Source organism: Annulohypoxylon truncatum, assembly GCF_022578515.1.
Source record: "Annulohypoxylon truncatum strain CBS 140777 unplaced genomic scaffold F4807scaffold_21, whole genome shotgun sequence".
Taxonomy (NCBI): domain Eukaryota; kingdom Fungi; phylum Ascomycota; class Sordariomycetes; order Xylariales; family Hypoxylaceae; genus Annulohypoxylon; species Annulohypoxylon truncatum.
Genome location: NW_025953807.1, coordinates 331,934 through 347,632, shown reverse-complemented (window position 1 = coordinate 347,632; position 15,699 = coordinate 331,934). Strand labels below are relative to the sequence as shown.

General features: G+C 48.9%; 4 protein-coding genes across 4 annotated transcripts; 3 read left to right on the top strand and 1 right to left on the bottom strand.

Annotated features, from left to right (window-relative positions):
- Positions 1-512: 512 nt before the first annotated feature.
- Positions 513-4,036, top strand: F4807DRAFT_143415 (glycoside hydrolase family 3 protein). Its single transcript, XM_047993120.1, has 4 exons — positions 513-755; positions 880-998; positions 1,093-3,587; positions 3,649-4,036. The coding sequence occupies exons 1-4, from the start codon at positions 706-708 to the stop codon at positions 3,754-3,756; spliced, it is 2,772 nt and encodes a 923-aa protein (XP_047853129.1). The 5' UTR covers positions 513-705; the 3' UTR covers positions 3,757-4,036.
- A 1,362-nt stretch (positions 4,037-5,398) lies between these two features.
- On the top strand, positions 5,399-7,876 carry F4807DRAFT_143300 (p53-like transcription factor). The gene is made up of 3 exons (XM_047993119.1): positions 5,399-5,940; positions 6,098-7,483; positions 7,588-7,876. The coding sequence occupies exons 1-3, from the start codon at positions 5,801-5,803 to the stop codon at positions 7,703-7,705; spliced, it is 1,644 nt and encodes a 547-aa protein (XP_047853128.1). The 5' UTR covers positions 5,399-5,800; the 3' UTR covers positions 7,706-7,876.
- Positions 7,877-8,979: 1,103 nt separating this feature from the next.
- On the bottom strand, positions 8,980-11,157 carry F4807DRAFT_143293 (hexokinase). Its single transcript, XM_047993118.1, has 3 exons — positions 10,317-11,157; positions 9,684-10,256; positions 8,980-9,630 (listed from the first exon to the last, which is right to left on the bottom strand). The coding sequence occupies exons 1-3, from the start codon at positions 10,913-10,915 to the stop codon at positions 9,159-9,161; spliced, it is 1,644 nt and encodes a 547-aa protein (XP_047853127.1). The 5' UTR covers positions 10,916-11,157; the 3' UTR covers positions 8,980-9,158.
- A 2,210-nt stretch (positions 11,158-13,367) lies between these two features.
- F4807DRAFT_461546 (glucosamine-6-phosphate isomerase) lies at positions 13,368-14,619 on the top strand (the record flags this gene model as incomplete). The annotated part of the gene is made up of 4 exons (XM_048001698.1): positions 13,368-13,547; positions 13,601-13,633; positions 13,711-14,256; positions 14,311-14,619. The coding sequence occupies 4 exons, from the start codon at positions 13,368-13,370 to the stop codon at positions 14,617-14,619; spliced, it is 1,068 nt and encodes a 355-aa protein (XP_047853126.1).
- Between the last annotated feature and the right edge of the window lie 1,080 nt (positions 14,620-15,699).

Here is a 15,699-nt window from a genome sequence, read left to right as displayed (position 1 = left end):
AAATTGGATCGTGGCACATCAAAGAAAGGTTTTTGTAGTGGTGTAAGGTAACGTTGCGGAATGGTGGGAGGCTTTTTCGAAAGGCAAAGAACCCCGATAAACTGATATCGTCCCGACAAACGGGTTTGGCAAGGCCAAAGTCCACTAAAGTCAAAATGGCATAGCGCAATTTCCCCTAAATCCAGAATGATCCTCCCCGGATACCAAGGTACCTTCCCTTCTGAGAGAGCCATTGGTCTTCAGCACTTGCCTCCGGATCTAGCCCACCTAAAGTGCCTGAGCAAGTGGAACCTGTCATGTCAAGTCCCAAGGGCCTAGAGTTTTATCGATAGTAGCAGAGTAGTCGCTTATGCGATACAACCTAACTCTACTACCCCCTAACGGTTTCCAAGCCTTGATACTGCCGAAGTTCTATCGGTCTATCGTTGTCAACTCTTTTCTTCATCCTCACCAAGCACAAGGCACACGCACACTTGACTTTGCATCACTTCGGTGCTTTATCCTAATCCTATCTTACCCCAACTTCACAGGTCTTTTACACACTAACTAGCTCCATGACATCCGGCCCTCCGTAATTATCACGCTGACACGCGTTGTTGACGGAAAAAGTCCGAGAGATCCCATGCTGATCTTCTACGCCTACACCGTTCGGCTCAAGGCCTGCTAGTATACTGTGAAGTTGTAGCGAGCGATACCACCGCAAAAATGACCAAGTCAGACATCGAACTCGACCCACTATGGCAAAACCTCGATTGGTACGGTGTGCCGGTTCTTATCTATTCTCATCGCTAAGAGCCCTAAGAGCCTCATGACCGCGTTTCTTTGTCTGGGGTGATGCGGCTGCGAGGCTAAAGTAGGTCTGTCGCTAACGACTAACAGGGCGATTGGCCAGATGTTGATTATGGGATGGGATGGTACCGAAGTAACGCCTCAAATTCGAAACCTCATTGAGAACCATCATTTAGGTTCTATCATATTGACAGCTAAGAATCTGAAATGTATACCTACCATGTCTACCATATCTCTAAGATATCCGTCAACGCTCATAGAGCTGCACGTCAAGAGGATACTAACTACGCGACATTAATACAGCTGCCGAACAGACTGCTTTGTTGGTTCAAGAGCTTCAAACAATAGCTCACCAAGCAGGTCATCCTCAGCCATTGTTGATAGCTCTCGACCAGGAAAATGGAGGTGTCAACAGTCTATTTGATGAGGACTACATCTGCCAATTCCCCAGCGCCATGGGCGTTGCTGCCACGGGGAGCACAGAGCTAGCATACAGTGTAGCAAAGGCCACGGCCACTGAAGTATCAGCCGTCGGAGTTAATCTCATTCTTGGGCCTGTCTTGGATGTCTTAACAAATGCTCGACACCAACCTCTTGGGGTTCGGGCAACTGGAGACGATCCTCAGGAAGCCTCACAGTTTTGTATTGCTGCTATCAATGGATTTAAGGATGCGGGCGTGGCTACCTGTGGGAAGCACTTCCCATCCTATGGAAATATCGACTTTCTCGGCTCCAGCTTAGACATGCCTATTATCACGCAGACTTTAGAAGAGCTCAGCCTTAGCGCTCTTGTACCCTTTCGAAATGCGATTAGCGCGGGGCGCTTAGATGCTATGTTCGTTGGCGGTGTTGGAATCCAAAGTGCTGGAATGAACGTGATGCACGCCTGTCTTTCAGACCAGGTCGTAGATGACCTCCTTAGGAACGAGCTTGGATTCAAAGGCGTCGCCATCTCAGAATGCCTCGAAATGCAGTCTCTTATACAGGAGTACGGTGTCAAGGGAGGAACCGTGATGGCCGTCGAAGCAGGGAACGATTTGGTGCTTTTGTGCAGAGCACATGACGTGCAATTGGAGGCTATCTCTGGGTTAAAACTGGGTTATGAGAACGGCATCATCTCGAAAGACCGAATCCATACCTCTTTGAAGCGAGTACTACGAATGAAGAGTGTATGTACATCTTGGCAAAAGGCTCTCAATCCGCCTGGGCTTCCTTTACTATCCAAGATACATCCGTCACATCTCGCACTCTCGAGGAAGGCTTACGACCACTCGATTACAGTTGTACGGGACAAGGACGGTCTACTTCCTCTCTCACAAAGCTTGCTCCAAGAAGAGGAACTATTACTATTGACACCTCTAGTTAAGCCTCTACCGGCTTCGGCGGCTACTAAAAGTTTATTGGAGAAGGGAACTAAAGGAAATCCTTCTTTGCATGAGAGGTGGATTCATCAGGAACGTGGAGCGATCATGAGCGGAGAGGGTGTTTTTCGAGAACTCGGCCGATCGATAGCCCGAATGCGCAACGGTAAACTTCTTCACACATCATATACCGCAAACGGACTCCGACCAGTACACGAGAATCTGATTAACAGGGCATCGGCGATCATTATCGTAACTGCTGACGCTAACCGAAACATGTATCAAACTGGGTTCACAAAGCATGTAGCCATGATGTGTCACATGCTTCGTGGTACGGGCCAGAAGAAATCACTCATTGTCGTTGCAGTTAGTTCGCCGTACGATTTTGCAATGGACAAGTCGATTGGGACATATGTCTGCACCTTTGATTTCACCGAGACAGCCATGGCCTCTCTTGTCCGTGCGCTATACGGAGAGTTCACCCCTCAGGGGTCGATGCCGGGGACGATGAGGAAGAGCAAGAAAGTTTCTAAGACAAGACAGCAGTGGCTCGTCGAGAACTACGACCGCGATCGAGATGTTCCAGCTCTCGAGGAGTTACTAAGGACTTTAGCCCGTTCCAGCACACCGAGTCTCCCGTATCTCACAACGTCGGCTCACTCATTTGAATTGTTCAACTCTCACGTTGAAGAAGCGCACTTTGTCGTTCGGAATAGTAGCACGAAAACGTTGTACGGATTTGTGGCTACATATTACACAAAAGGTGTGGGGGCTATTGGCGCGCTCTTCGTCGACCCAGCAAAACGAAACGTCTCGATTGGAAGGTCATTACATCGTCGCGCACTACGAGCACTACTTCAAAAGCAAGGGATCAAAACGATACAGCTAGGGCTTACATTTCCGGGAGTGTTTCCAGGAGTACCTGTTGATGAAAGTGGGAGCAACAAGAGCTGGTTCGATAATGTGGGATGGGACACACAGTTTCCTAAACGACTAGCGAACATGGTCATCGACGACCTCGGCGCTTGGACGGCACCAGAAGGTCTTTTACAGAGTATACAGCGAGCGAGCATTAGCTTCGACCTAATCCACGGGCTCGACAACGCCGAATCAGTACTAAATCACGTAGCGACGCATGCGGGACCCGAGGTCGTGGAGCTCTACAGATTTGCGCTCCAAGAGACAAACACGAGTGGAGTGGTGAGAGCCAAGAACTCAGTAGATAATCTACTAGGGACAGTCATTATTTGCACGGCAGCGAGTCGACTGTCGACGTACATCCCCGCGCTTCATTCTATCAGCGGGGGAGATATCGGTGGCATAATTGCTCCAATTGTTCCCTCGACGGCTCAGTCAAGGTTGATACTGCAGGGACTAGCATTCATGGGCGTGAGACAAAATAAGGCGCACAAGTCAGCAAAGAGTGTGCTCAGTTGGGTAGGTTGAGCCGGGCTCATACTAAGTACCTATATTCATTACAATTAACATGCTTATCTAGGTTCTCGAAGAGGCACATGAACCTCTGGTAGCTATGGGTTTCGAAATCCAACAGACGTTTGACGAAATTACAAATTCGCCGGAGAACGTAAGTCTGATGCCTGTCTAAAAATCGATAGATTTTGCTGATCATTGAGATCTGAGATAGTGGTCTGACCTAAGTTGAACAATGCCATTTTCGGGTGACCAACACACACCAAAAGTACCAAATGAATAAATGAATGAATGAAAGAAATCCTTCACCGAACCTACGTTTTTGGGTACCCCTTTTCCCCCGAAGAAAATGGAATGATGGATTGGAAGTGGGGGTCTGGAAGTGCAATATTGTTTCTCTGCTCCAACAAGAGTTTCAACCTATGGTTCTGGCTTATAACTTTTTATATATTCGGGGTGAGCGAGCCGGAGTTAGAGGCATAAGAATTGCGATTTTGTCCAATCAAGAATTGAGTCTTGCTGAGATTTTGAATCCTAAAACGCACAATTACCGATTGAGTTTTGAGCCCCCGTTCGTCGTCGTATGTAGGCCGTCGGCTGTCCCCTGTTTAAAAATAGAAAATAGCGCCGCGGCGCCGCGGCATACTACAGTACTGCCACCCCGGGGGTTGTGATCTTCAAGGAGCAACATTGGTTTAGTGCATTGGTCTAGTGGTGATGTGGAGAGAAACAAGTCAAGTGATAAGAAAGCCTTTGTTCGCATTACAACGCCATCGAGGATTTGACGGGTTTGATACACAAGTATGCATGTACATAGGTAAGGATATAGAATGTGTAGATGTGTAAGGCATGTAAGGACGGACGTACATGCAAAAGAAGCACCGAGAGTCTGGATTGGAAAGGCAGGCAAAAGATGACAGATGACAGATAAAGTCGTTCGGCAATGTGGTGATATAACCCCATAGACGGTAGGGGGATGTCGATAACCCCACCCGCCGAGTTTCTTTTTAACTTGTTCCAGAAGGTAGAGAGTTGGTCTTCTGCAGAAATCGACATTCTGCCACCCCCTCCTCCCCTCCACGATTTAGGTAATGTGCCACACGGACTAAGGAGACGATAGGGGTTATCATCTACTGCCCAGGTGCATGGCAGTGACATCAAGGTCACTTTCATCCCATCTACCATGTCCCAATGAGCGTCTAAAGATTCCGAGGCCGAAGAGGACGGGACCCCTATCGCGCATGTTTGAGCAACCTCCGGCCTACCTACATCATACCTACAAGTACATCCCCTTTACATGCTTACCCCAGTTCCCGCCCAGGCACCAAGTCCGCTACATGTATTACGCTTGTACCTATTGGTTGAAATTGGATGTTAGCCGTGTTGATGTATGTGAAATGCGTACGTGTGTATGACCTATGGCTGCTGTCAAATGGGATTGAATGGGATTGAATAGGCCCGGGGGGTCCATGATTAGTTCTTTTAGTCTTTTTATTAGTCCTTTGGAATTACCTAGCAGCCTAGGAACCCTTTCTTTACCTGCTTTCTGCTTCTGGCTTCTTATCCAGTCTTGATATTAACTCCCAGGGCTATCACCGTAATCCTAGACACAAGAATCCCAGCCCCCAGTCGAACAGCGGATCTTTTCTAATTCCATTTCTCCACCCCTTGGTCCTTGGTCCTTGGCTTGGCTTAGTCGAATTGCTTTCGCGCCTCCACTTTCCGCTACGGTGCTTCAGTGCTCCTCTCGCGCCCTGCTATTAGCTTCGCTTCGCTTACCTGGTAAGTTCCAGTGGTAAGATACGGACAAGCAAGTGATTAGTTGGTTGTTTCTTGACATCCCGATCCGTTTCAACTCCAGCAAAACAACCAATACTCCATACAGTTTATTCAACAATTATCTACCAACAAGCCTTCAAAGAACAGTACCTAGGTAAACAATTCCCGCCGCAGGTCCGTTCTCGACCGCTGCCAACAATCTTCTAGCTCCACTTGGTCCCGCAACGGTGTGGAATCTAAATTTTTCTCAATCTATCTGCATTGGGGAGTTGGTTTCGGCTCGCTTCGTTATCAGTCGAACGTCGAAAAGCCGAAAGTCTACGTCAGCTTCCCAGCCCTTCCCAGCCGATACTTGTCAGCAGTAAGCAAGTAAAAGCAAGCGAAAAAGCAGGACTAAACCTTCGGGCCGGGAAGGGTATTAGCCCTTTCCGTACGATGCGATGGCAACTTTCAACTCCATGCCGGCGCTGCAGTCAGGCGCCAGCCCGGGAGACGCCATGGGATTAAACGCCGCCATGTCCGGTTCCGGACTGGGCATCGAACCCTTCGACCCCGATCTCAACTTTGACGAATCTATGCTGTAAGTCTGATCTTGATGGGCGCATTGCATTTTCCGGGATATGCGGATGTAGACGTGGATGATCTTGCGTATATGGTGTCCGCGCTGTCAGAGAAAGAGTAGCACGTGTAGGCGGTATATACAACAACAACATAGTAATGCTAAGACCCACGAATAGAGAAAACGTCAACGGTACCCTCCCTCCTTTACCCTTCACCCCCTCCTACGATTTCGAAACATTCTCCACCACCTTCGAAGACCCCTTCAACTACTCCAAACCCTACGAGACCGCCGCGCCGCATCCCGAAGACTTCCACGATGAAGGGTCGTCTCCGCAACAACCGGACGATAAGCTCCTCAGCTTCTCCGCCACGGCCGCGAAAGCTACACCCCTCGACGATGCGTTAGGCGCTTATTCCGAAGTCAATATGTCGGCCGAGCTATACGGCATGTTCTTTGTCGCCGAAGATGTCTTCGGCGGTGAATCTACAGGTCGACCGCTGGAACTTACGTGCTATCGGCGGAATCTATGGCAATGTTCGGGGCAAATAACGATGCCGCGGCATTGCACGCAGGTGATGAACGAGCAGGGGCGCGCGATCCCCATTGTAGAATTTTTTGCCTCGATATCGGCCAAGGAGAGCATCGAGGGCAAGTCCACCGAGATAATCTCCATACCGTGGAAGAGCAGCAACCCGGCCTTAGGGGAAGGCCAAGAAACCAAAGTAGCCAGCGCACCGCCCAAGATCGCGCTCGACCTAAGCGGCGGCCAGGAAGTAGACGGCCACAGGGTCAGCATACCGGTTTCGTGGAAGCGACTGCAGTTCAAGAGCGCGACGGCGAATAACGGGCGCCGGAAGGGACTGCAGCAGCACTACGTCGTGCAGATCAGCCTGCTCGGCAAGATGAAGACGGGAGGCGACTTCATGAAGATCGCCGAGATCCAGAGCGGCCCGGTGATCGTGCGCGGACGGAGCCCGCGGAATTTCGATAGCAGGAAGGACGTTCCCCTGACCGGCGACAAGAAGGCGCCCGGAAGCGTGGAACGAGCGCGAACTCACAGCGACGCGAGCTCGACGGCAAACCTGAAGACGGAGCGGTCCGACTCCGCGCATAACTTACACCACTTCTCGTCCCCATCCCTGGGCACCACGCCGTCCGGTACATCCTGGGCGACCCCCTCAACACCCGCATACGGCGGCGGGCAACAAAACTCACAAGCCCACCCCGCGAAGAAGATCGCGCTCTCGCCCAATATAAGCCGGCCACCGGTCCCGGCCTGGGGCAGCAAGGAATCTACAAACCATAACAAGGCGCAGCAGGCGCTAAGCAGTCATACGAAGAATAGCAATGGCAGCAGTAACAACCATAACGGATCGGCGCCGTCCGTGCCGATAAACTTGTCTTTGTCGGAGGACGAGCGGAGCCCGAATAACCGGTCCAACTCGGACTCGCTGACGAGCCCGAGGCTGCACCGGACGTCTACGAGTCACGGGCCGGGCGGCAGCCCGATAGAAGAGGAGGAGGAATTATATGAGTATTTCCCGCTTAGTGTGGATGATTGGTAAGTTGTATCCCAGACGCCAATTACAAGTCCATTCCCTCTCCCCCTTAGTCCCCTATCCTGCCCCTGAAGTTTAACCGCGTTGCGCTAACACTTACAAATAGGACACCGCTCGTAGACACCGTATACCGCCCGCACATCGTCCACCACATCGCCGTGCCGCAGGAAATCAAGGCGCAACAGATTAGGAACAAGTCTAAGCGGTACTTCTCGGCCGAATGAGTACCCTACCCACCTGCCTATCTACCACCTCAACCTTATAAGCCGATATACGCCAAGTACCTTGACTATGCTATGCAGGTACCGTGTGCTCCTACGCGCCTAGACGATTGTGTGGATCAGAGACCCAATCCCTTCAAAGATGAGAGCTAAGAGCAAAAAGAAATCCGGTGAACCAATTTGGACCGGATAGAAGTGGAATAAACGAGGGGCGGGTGCTTTTGTCTATATTTAGTGAATTGGGATAGACTGAGCGAGCGAGCGAGCGAATGCGTGATTTGGCGAAGTATAGTAGAAAAAGAGAAAGAGAGACGCCCAGGTGTTGCTGACGGATCAGACGACGGCATGACACAACACAACATCACACTTCAACACATTGATCCCTTACCTCCCATACTTCCTCCCACAACAAAACACACCCATCCACACCCACACATACAAACACGAGCAGGCGTAACTTTTGATTTTTATTTGAGGAGATACTGGATCTCTCGGCCATGTATTATGAAACGCGTACCTATATTCCTTTTTTTTTTTTACCACACCCGACCAATTTTTTCTGCGATATTTCTGCAATTAGTACTGGAACAGGACTGGACAGGACTGGACCGGACCGGACCCGGCTTCGAGATATATTATATACCTTAGGTTTTAGGTAGTCTATATATGTTTATATGTACGGCACCCGTTTATGTATGTATGTATGTAGTATCTATTAGCAGCTTGGGGCAATTATTTGCCGGAGTTGTTGTTTGTCGTTCGTCATACTTGCTCTGCTCTGCTCTTCGTTCTGTTTTAATTGGTTCTCACTTTATTGTAAGTTCTTTAGTCAATCTATTATAGACGGCAGATTCGGTATATAGTATTTAGTATAGTGAGCAAAACGAGCGAATGAGCGCCCAGGTTGGCTTTCAACAATATACACCTGGTGGCAATGGCGATTCCTTATATCTTAGATGCCTACTACGCATAATCCTCTACTCCACTATTCACTTAACTTCCTATTCATCCAATCACGCGTACACCTCATTTACGTGTGATCAAACCCAACCCAAATTTGATGAATTGTGCATGTCTTCATTATATGCTACTATGTAGGTATATATACCCGTACCTAAACGCCATCTAGATTTTCCCGCTATCAAAGCTCCTTGCTTGCTTGCTTGTTCGCTCGCGCCGCCCCGCCCGGACAACCGCAAATCGCAGCGGGAAAAAAAGCAATCTATGCTTCTTCCCTTCTCGCGTCTCGTCTCATTGATCGCGGTAGGGAATGCACCAAAACGCTAGGTATATGTGGTTTTTTCGACCAAAAGGTCTGAAAACGAGAAAATAAAATGATTATCGACCGTTAAAAACAGGATAAGATGACATAAATAGGTAGGGTAAGTAGGTATATATACAACCGTAAATAGGTAATCATGTAGGTATAGTTTTCATCCCGTGAGGGGGACACGTTCTACGCTGTAGTCGCACACGCGATAGCGACCGCGGCGCCTAGGATGGAGCTCTCAATGGCTGGGACTAGGTCCACGGATCCGGGATATTGGCTGTGGGTAACTAGGGTGTCGATATAGCGCTGGCACGTGGGCAGGTACTCCGGGTAGTGCTCGATGACGGAGCCGTTGAAGGCGACCTTGGTGCTAACCTCGATCTCCCCGATCTGCTCATCGACTGAGGGTGAAGGGAGCACTATGCCGCTATCGTTCGAGGGAGTCGGCTTGGGGGTCACGGGGGCTTGCTCAGCTTCAGTCTCGTGTCGCAATTCCCAGAGCGAGAAGACCGAAGCGGCGAGTAGGGCAGCAGAGCGGCGCGAAATGAAGGTTGCGAGTGTACGGATGGTAGTGATGTCGGAGAGAGTAGGTGATGTGGCAGTAGGGTGGTGTTTTGTGAACTCGGATATGGCTTTTTCGAGGGTGGGCGATGTATCGCTGAAGTAACGTGTTAGTGTCTAATATTATTAGTCATGCGGTGTGGAACTTACGCCTCGATTCTCGATAGGATTTCCGTATCAAGCGAGTACGGCTTCTCTAGGGACGGTGGTAATTGACCGCCTAGTAGGCCCGCTGTCTCGACGGCCTCGACTATAGCGAGTCGGCAGATTTCTCCGAGATAGAATCCACTCAGCATATGTTCGAGGGGCTGGAAGTCGGGCCGAGGGTGAGAGGCGTTCAGGAGTTCGTCCCACCGTGTCAGAGGCAGGATATCCTTCCCAAACATGCCTAGCTCCGTGTTTACAATGACGTGGCTGGCCGACTCGAACCAACTTTCCGGTCGTTTGCCATATTTAACACGACTAAATGCTGATACCGGCAAGTGGACCGCAATGTTGGTACCCGTTCCTAAAATCAGGCCAAAGCGTGTCGAAGCATGCACGTAAGCCTGCGAAAGCAACGTTGCTGAACTATCATTGACGATAGCCTCAAGTTGGACCTTTAGGCCCTGTTTTTTGCACGCAAACTTGATGAGTTCACCCAAGTCCTGGCCCAGTAGGCCATTGGTGGCTAGAAACCCTTTGCCCATACCAAGTAGAAGCCCGCCGCCTAGTGATACTTGTCTAGATACGAGTCATGTTAGTTTCGCTATACGCCATAGTCTAAGAAGAAGGTATACGTACTCTACCGGGAAACTCCAAGCAAGACCCATAGGTATAATGTCTTGTTCGTGTGAAAGGTCATTGTGTACAACTTCATGGATCCGGGCTGCCATCCAGTCGAAAAAGCTCATGCCTTCAAGCTTCTTGACTTCTGGCGTAATCTTAAAGCTAACCATTCGAATGATTTCGCTCTCCCTTCCCGTCGCTTCTCGGCCTCTTAACTCCACCAACGCAACTCTCAGCGTCGATCCACCGACATCGAGGGCAAGATATTGTCCTCGTTCTTTTCCGGTGGGGAGTAGGTGGTTGAAGGACGGAAGCATGCATTCTGGGTGACTGTGCAACCGCTCCCGAAACTGGCGCTTAAGATCCGAAGAATATCTCCTCAGGCCGGCTTCGTCAATAGGTTCCAAAAAGAGTTTCTCTGCTTCCTTCAAGAAATCTTCGAGAGCTCTCGACGGGTATGTCCTCTTTCCGTTGACGTGATGTTCCTTGAAGGCCTTCGGGCTGATCCAGAATGCAAGTATAGCCTGCAAGAAGGACCTCCCCCGGAGGAACGACTTAAGAGCCGCTAGCAGCGATTTTTTTAACGTAGTCATGGCAGAAGTGAGTGGCTGCATGACAGGGAACTGGCTTGAGGGTCTAGTTGGGTATAAATATAAGTCATGAAGGTGACATGGGCTGAGCTGAAAAATGAGAGAGGCAGCTGATAATCGAAGACGAGGTTGGAATTCCTAGTCTTCAAGCAACAGCATGCAGCATGTTCCAGCGGAGACAGGCAATCGGAAACAACAGAGAGTGAAATGTTTCCTTAGGGCCGCGTCAGAGCTCGTATAGGCGGGAAAATGCTAGAACGGCAGAAATGAAACCTGCCGGTCAAATTCGAAGTTAACGAGGCGACGCCGTTGGTTGGATCTAGTAATGTACAATCCCAGGAGGAAAGTAAAGAATAAAGAGCCAAGACCCAGGTTCAGAGCACGGGGTGTGTGTGTTCAGGTCAGACCCAATGGGTTACAGCATGAATGAATGGTGCAATAAGAACGAAGGACGGTTAAGGCATAACAAGTCTCTGATACGAGAAACGCGGGAAAAGAATGGTTGCGCTGGGTTGCTTGTTGCTTGTAGCGGAAAGTATGTCGAGATAGACACCAAGAGTGAGGTGAGAGGTCTCGTTTTCTCACTCAACCTTGACTCAACATTGACATTGACCCCCCTAAGCTAAGACGTGGCTCGCGCCTACGGCTATGCTTGTTCCCAACCGTCTAACTAGCGTATGTATGTATGGTATGTATTACCACCTAACAGAAAGAATAACACATACAACAACAACAAAACCAGCAACAACAGGGCTAGAATAGCAGCTAGAACGCCCGAGGATATGGGATAGGGCGGGACGGGGATCCAGGAGAGTGGGCCGAAGAACAGATCTAGCGCCACCGTTTTCTCGGTAGGGTAGGTGACTTCGGGATGCTGGATGCTGATGGTATTCTGGCTCACGTAGCAACAAGGAAAAAGTACAGCTATAATACTAAAAAGGGCAAGGAGCGCATATAGGTTATGGTGGTAGGTAACAACAACAATAACGATAGTAGCAGATCCGTCAGCGAAGACTCGGGCAATCAGATATGTAGGGACAGGGGGCCAATTCGAACAGCGCGCCAATCAGCTGTCGATGTCAGGGTGGACAGGGAAGAGAAAGGAGGAGGATACAAGAGGAAGAGGAAGAGGAAGGGCAGAGGTGGACATCGGACATTGACATTGTCTCACCGTGGTGGTAGAAAGGTAGCAGAGGTAGCAGAGGTGGTAGAGGTGGCAGTGGTGGTGGTGTTGCCCAGTTGGTACTATCTTCCCTTTGTGCCATCTGGGCCAGTGTTTGTAGATGTAACGTTGTAGGCTCTAGAATTCAAGTCAACTGTTTTTTAACCTTTCTAGCCTTCTAGGTCTAGGTTTTAGTATATTTAAAGGAGCAAGGATCGCCCGCCATGCACGAGCCACATGGCGTTTGCATAGACATATCGGGACACTTTTGAGTTTGCATTGTTACCAAAAGTCCTCGCTAGCGTCTAGGACTTGCTATTTCCTTACACTCCGGATCTTGGTAGACGTAAGCCACAAGCGTGGCAGGAGAGAGCACCTTGAGAGAATTTAGAACATTCCATTTCTAAAGGAAATGAATCATTCTTCTCAATTCATCTATTTTCATTTCTCCAACCTTAGCCGAAAAAAGGCCATGGGCGAAATATTAATTACCTACATTCATGGTAGTACCCTGCTTGGTTGAAGATGATATCCTGCTTTTTCCTATTTCAGCTTTGCGGCTCTGGTAGCTCTAATGGAAAGCACCTAGACGAATATATATGATGCGGTTAGATCGCATCGAATATCAAATGTCATTGATCCGCATTAGGACGAGTCCCTGGCTTGGCTTTCCCCACTACGGGAAGATGATGTCGAAATTGCATTAGCTCAGGTGTCAGAGACTCGTCAGGACGTTTCTCATACGCATACACACACGCATACCAGCGTTACCTGCTACCCGTCACGATCACTAAGCGAACCCGAGATCTCCGGGGGATGGGTAAGGCATCAGATAATAATCTCGTTATCGAACTACTAGTCCTTCCCGAACGTGTGGTTGGCTGAAGCTCGAGACTCACTCCTAACAAAGCAACCAACCATATAGCTCGGGGCGCCACATGACCCAGATCCGTTCATGGACAGGTTACTACAACGTTCAACGAGCCTCCCCAGTCACAAGTGTAAGCTCACTATCGTCGCGGTGGAGAACGGGCCAATCCGGGGCAAACGTTCCATCATCGACGGTACGTCCGATGGTGTCCGATGCTATCCAGGTGCGGCCTTTGTTGCCTTTGCCACTATGAGCCTCCTCCTCATAATGACTTGCGAAATCTGTATTACTTGAAGCGTCTCTATTGAATTCCTACTGTTTCCGTAGATAAGTCCGTAAAAGCACAACTACCTCCATCTCTGCTTATCCTCATTCCAAATCTTAACCCTTAACAACTATCATATCATCAAAATCCCAATTTCCCAAATTCAATAAAAATCAAAATGAGGCTTATCATCCGCGACGATTCCGAGACTGCCAGCGCCTATGTAGCTAATTACATCATCGAGAGAATCCGACATTTCAATCCTACCCCGGCACATCCCTTTGTCCTTGGCCTACCTACCGGTTCAAGCCCGCTTGGTGTATACAAGATTTTAGTTGAGCAGTACAAGGCTGGAAATGTAAGTGTGAGGTGGACGAATATTTCGAGCTATAACTGACTAGTTTAATTTAGATCTCCTTCGAAAATGTCGTCACCTTCAACATGGTATGGGATAATATTAATCTATTCCCTTCTATGAGCGCCTCTGCAACTGCCCAAATACTAATCAATACCCGGAATAGGACGAGTATGTCGGTATCCCTCGAGACCATCCCGAGAGTTACCACTCTTTCATGTGGAAGAACTTCTTCTCTCATGTCAACGTGAACCCAAACAATGTCCACATTCTCAACGGCAACAACCCAAATCTTGAAGCAGAATGTGTTGAGTACGAGGCTAAGATCAAGCGTGCCGGCGGCATAGACTTGTTCTTGGGTGGAATTGGAGAAGACGGGCACATCGCCTTCAATGAACCCGGCTCTAGTTTAGCCTCGCGGACTCGTGTCAAGACGCTAGCCTATGATACTATTCTCGCCAACTCTCGCTTCTTCGAGAACGACATTGACAAGGTCCCTAAAATGGCCTTGACAGTTGGTGTCCAAACCGTTCTCGAAGCGCGAGAGGTTGTCGTCATTATTCTTGGTGCCCGCAAGGCTCTCGCTCTGCAGAAGTGCATTGAGCAGGGCGTTAACCACATGTGGACACTATCGAGTCTCCAGTTACATCCTCACCCCATGATTGTGTGTGACGAGGATGCAACGTTGGAACTGCAAGTGAAGACTGTGAAGGTAAGCATATCTCCGATGTAAAGACTAGTGGCCGTCAGCTGATTAGTATTGTAGTACTTCAAGAGTATCGAGAAAGTCGCAAGAGAGCAGGGATTTGAGCAGATCTTGCCGTCAAGCATCAGAACTGGACCGGGACCAGTTCCTAAGACTGTAATCGACGAGGTTCAATCGCCTACAATCCTCGCACCGCAACCCATTACAACTCGTCTATTACGAGCGACGCCAGCAACTGAGTATCCGGTCCGGTCAGTATCTCCGGATCTAGTCCCGGACCGAATGGCGGACCGCGTCGGAATTCCTGACATCTCGAGGAGATTAACCCCGCAACCCGAGGCGCAACGAGTGGCTAGCGTCGGGGCGTAACGTGGCATTTTTTTCAACAGGATGGTGAATTTGTAGGATTATCGCATGACGGTGCTATGGTATGGTTTGAGTGAATAGGTATTCACGACAATTGAAATTGACGGTTTAGGATGAAAAAATTTGGAAGGTGATAGTAGGGAATGGATATCAATTACGAGCTAACCAGGAGGTAGACTCAGCTGGGTAGAGTACTTGCCAGAGTTGATTCAGTAGATAAGACGTACGCAGTAGATTCAGTTAGTTGAGTTGGCGGTTTATACCCATCTTCACGTGTCAAAAGAACGCGTGAGGCATACACATGTACATTCAAGATATGTACGATATGATAGATTTAGGATACCCAATATAGTTAAGATTTATTGTGTTGAGATATTTTACTTGTTTTTCGTCCGCTCGTCTTATGTGAAAGTCCCTGTAGTTAGCCGTAAGTGACCATGCTTTACCACTCAGCACGTATCAACATTCCGAATCCATCCTCCCGTCCGCAGCTAAATAGAAGCGACGGGTATCTACCTCGGTAGGTTGAGAAGAAGCGGTAAGTTATGTCGATTTTTCACGTATGAGCGTGCTATTCATATCAAAAGACGCCACTGTGTAGATGATAAATAGGCATTGATCTAAGTGAGACAATTTAATACCCGTGTCATACATGTGAAGTTCATAGCGCAAGGTCCCTTTAAATATCATATCTGACTTATCATATTAGATGGGGGGATCTCCCGTCCAGTCCCGCTATAAAACCATGGACAGCGGCATTGGAATAGATATTAGATAAGCCTTGTGGAGATCATCTTACCAAAACTGCCACTCGAGAGCTTCCTCTTTTGAGACCGTCAATGGTAGGCTACGGTTAAGCATGAGCCTTCTGGGAATAAATCCTGAATCACAAGACATATTACTCCATCGTCTATGATTCGCCGTTATACATACTACACAGCCTCTAATTCTAAGACATTTAAAATGAAAGGAGTAAGTTTTACCTATTTTCCATACGATGCACGATGGTGGAATTGACAGCTCCAGCCACCAAGCTGTAAGAAGCGGTGTTCTTACTAGGGATTACTGATAGGTACCTACCTA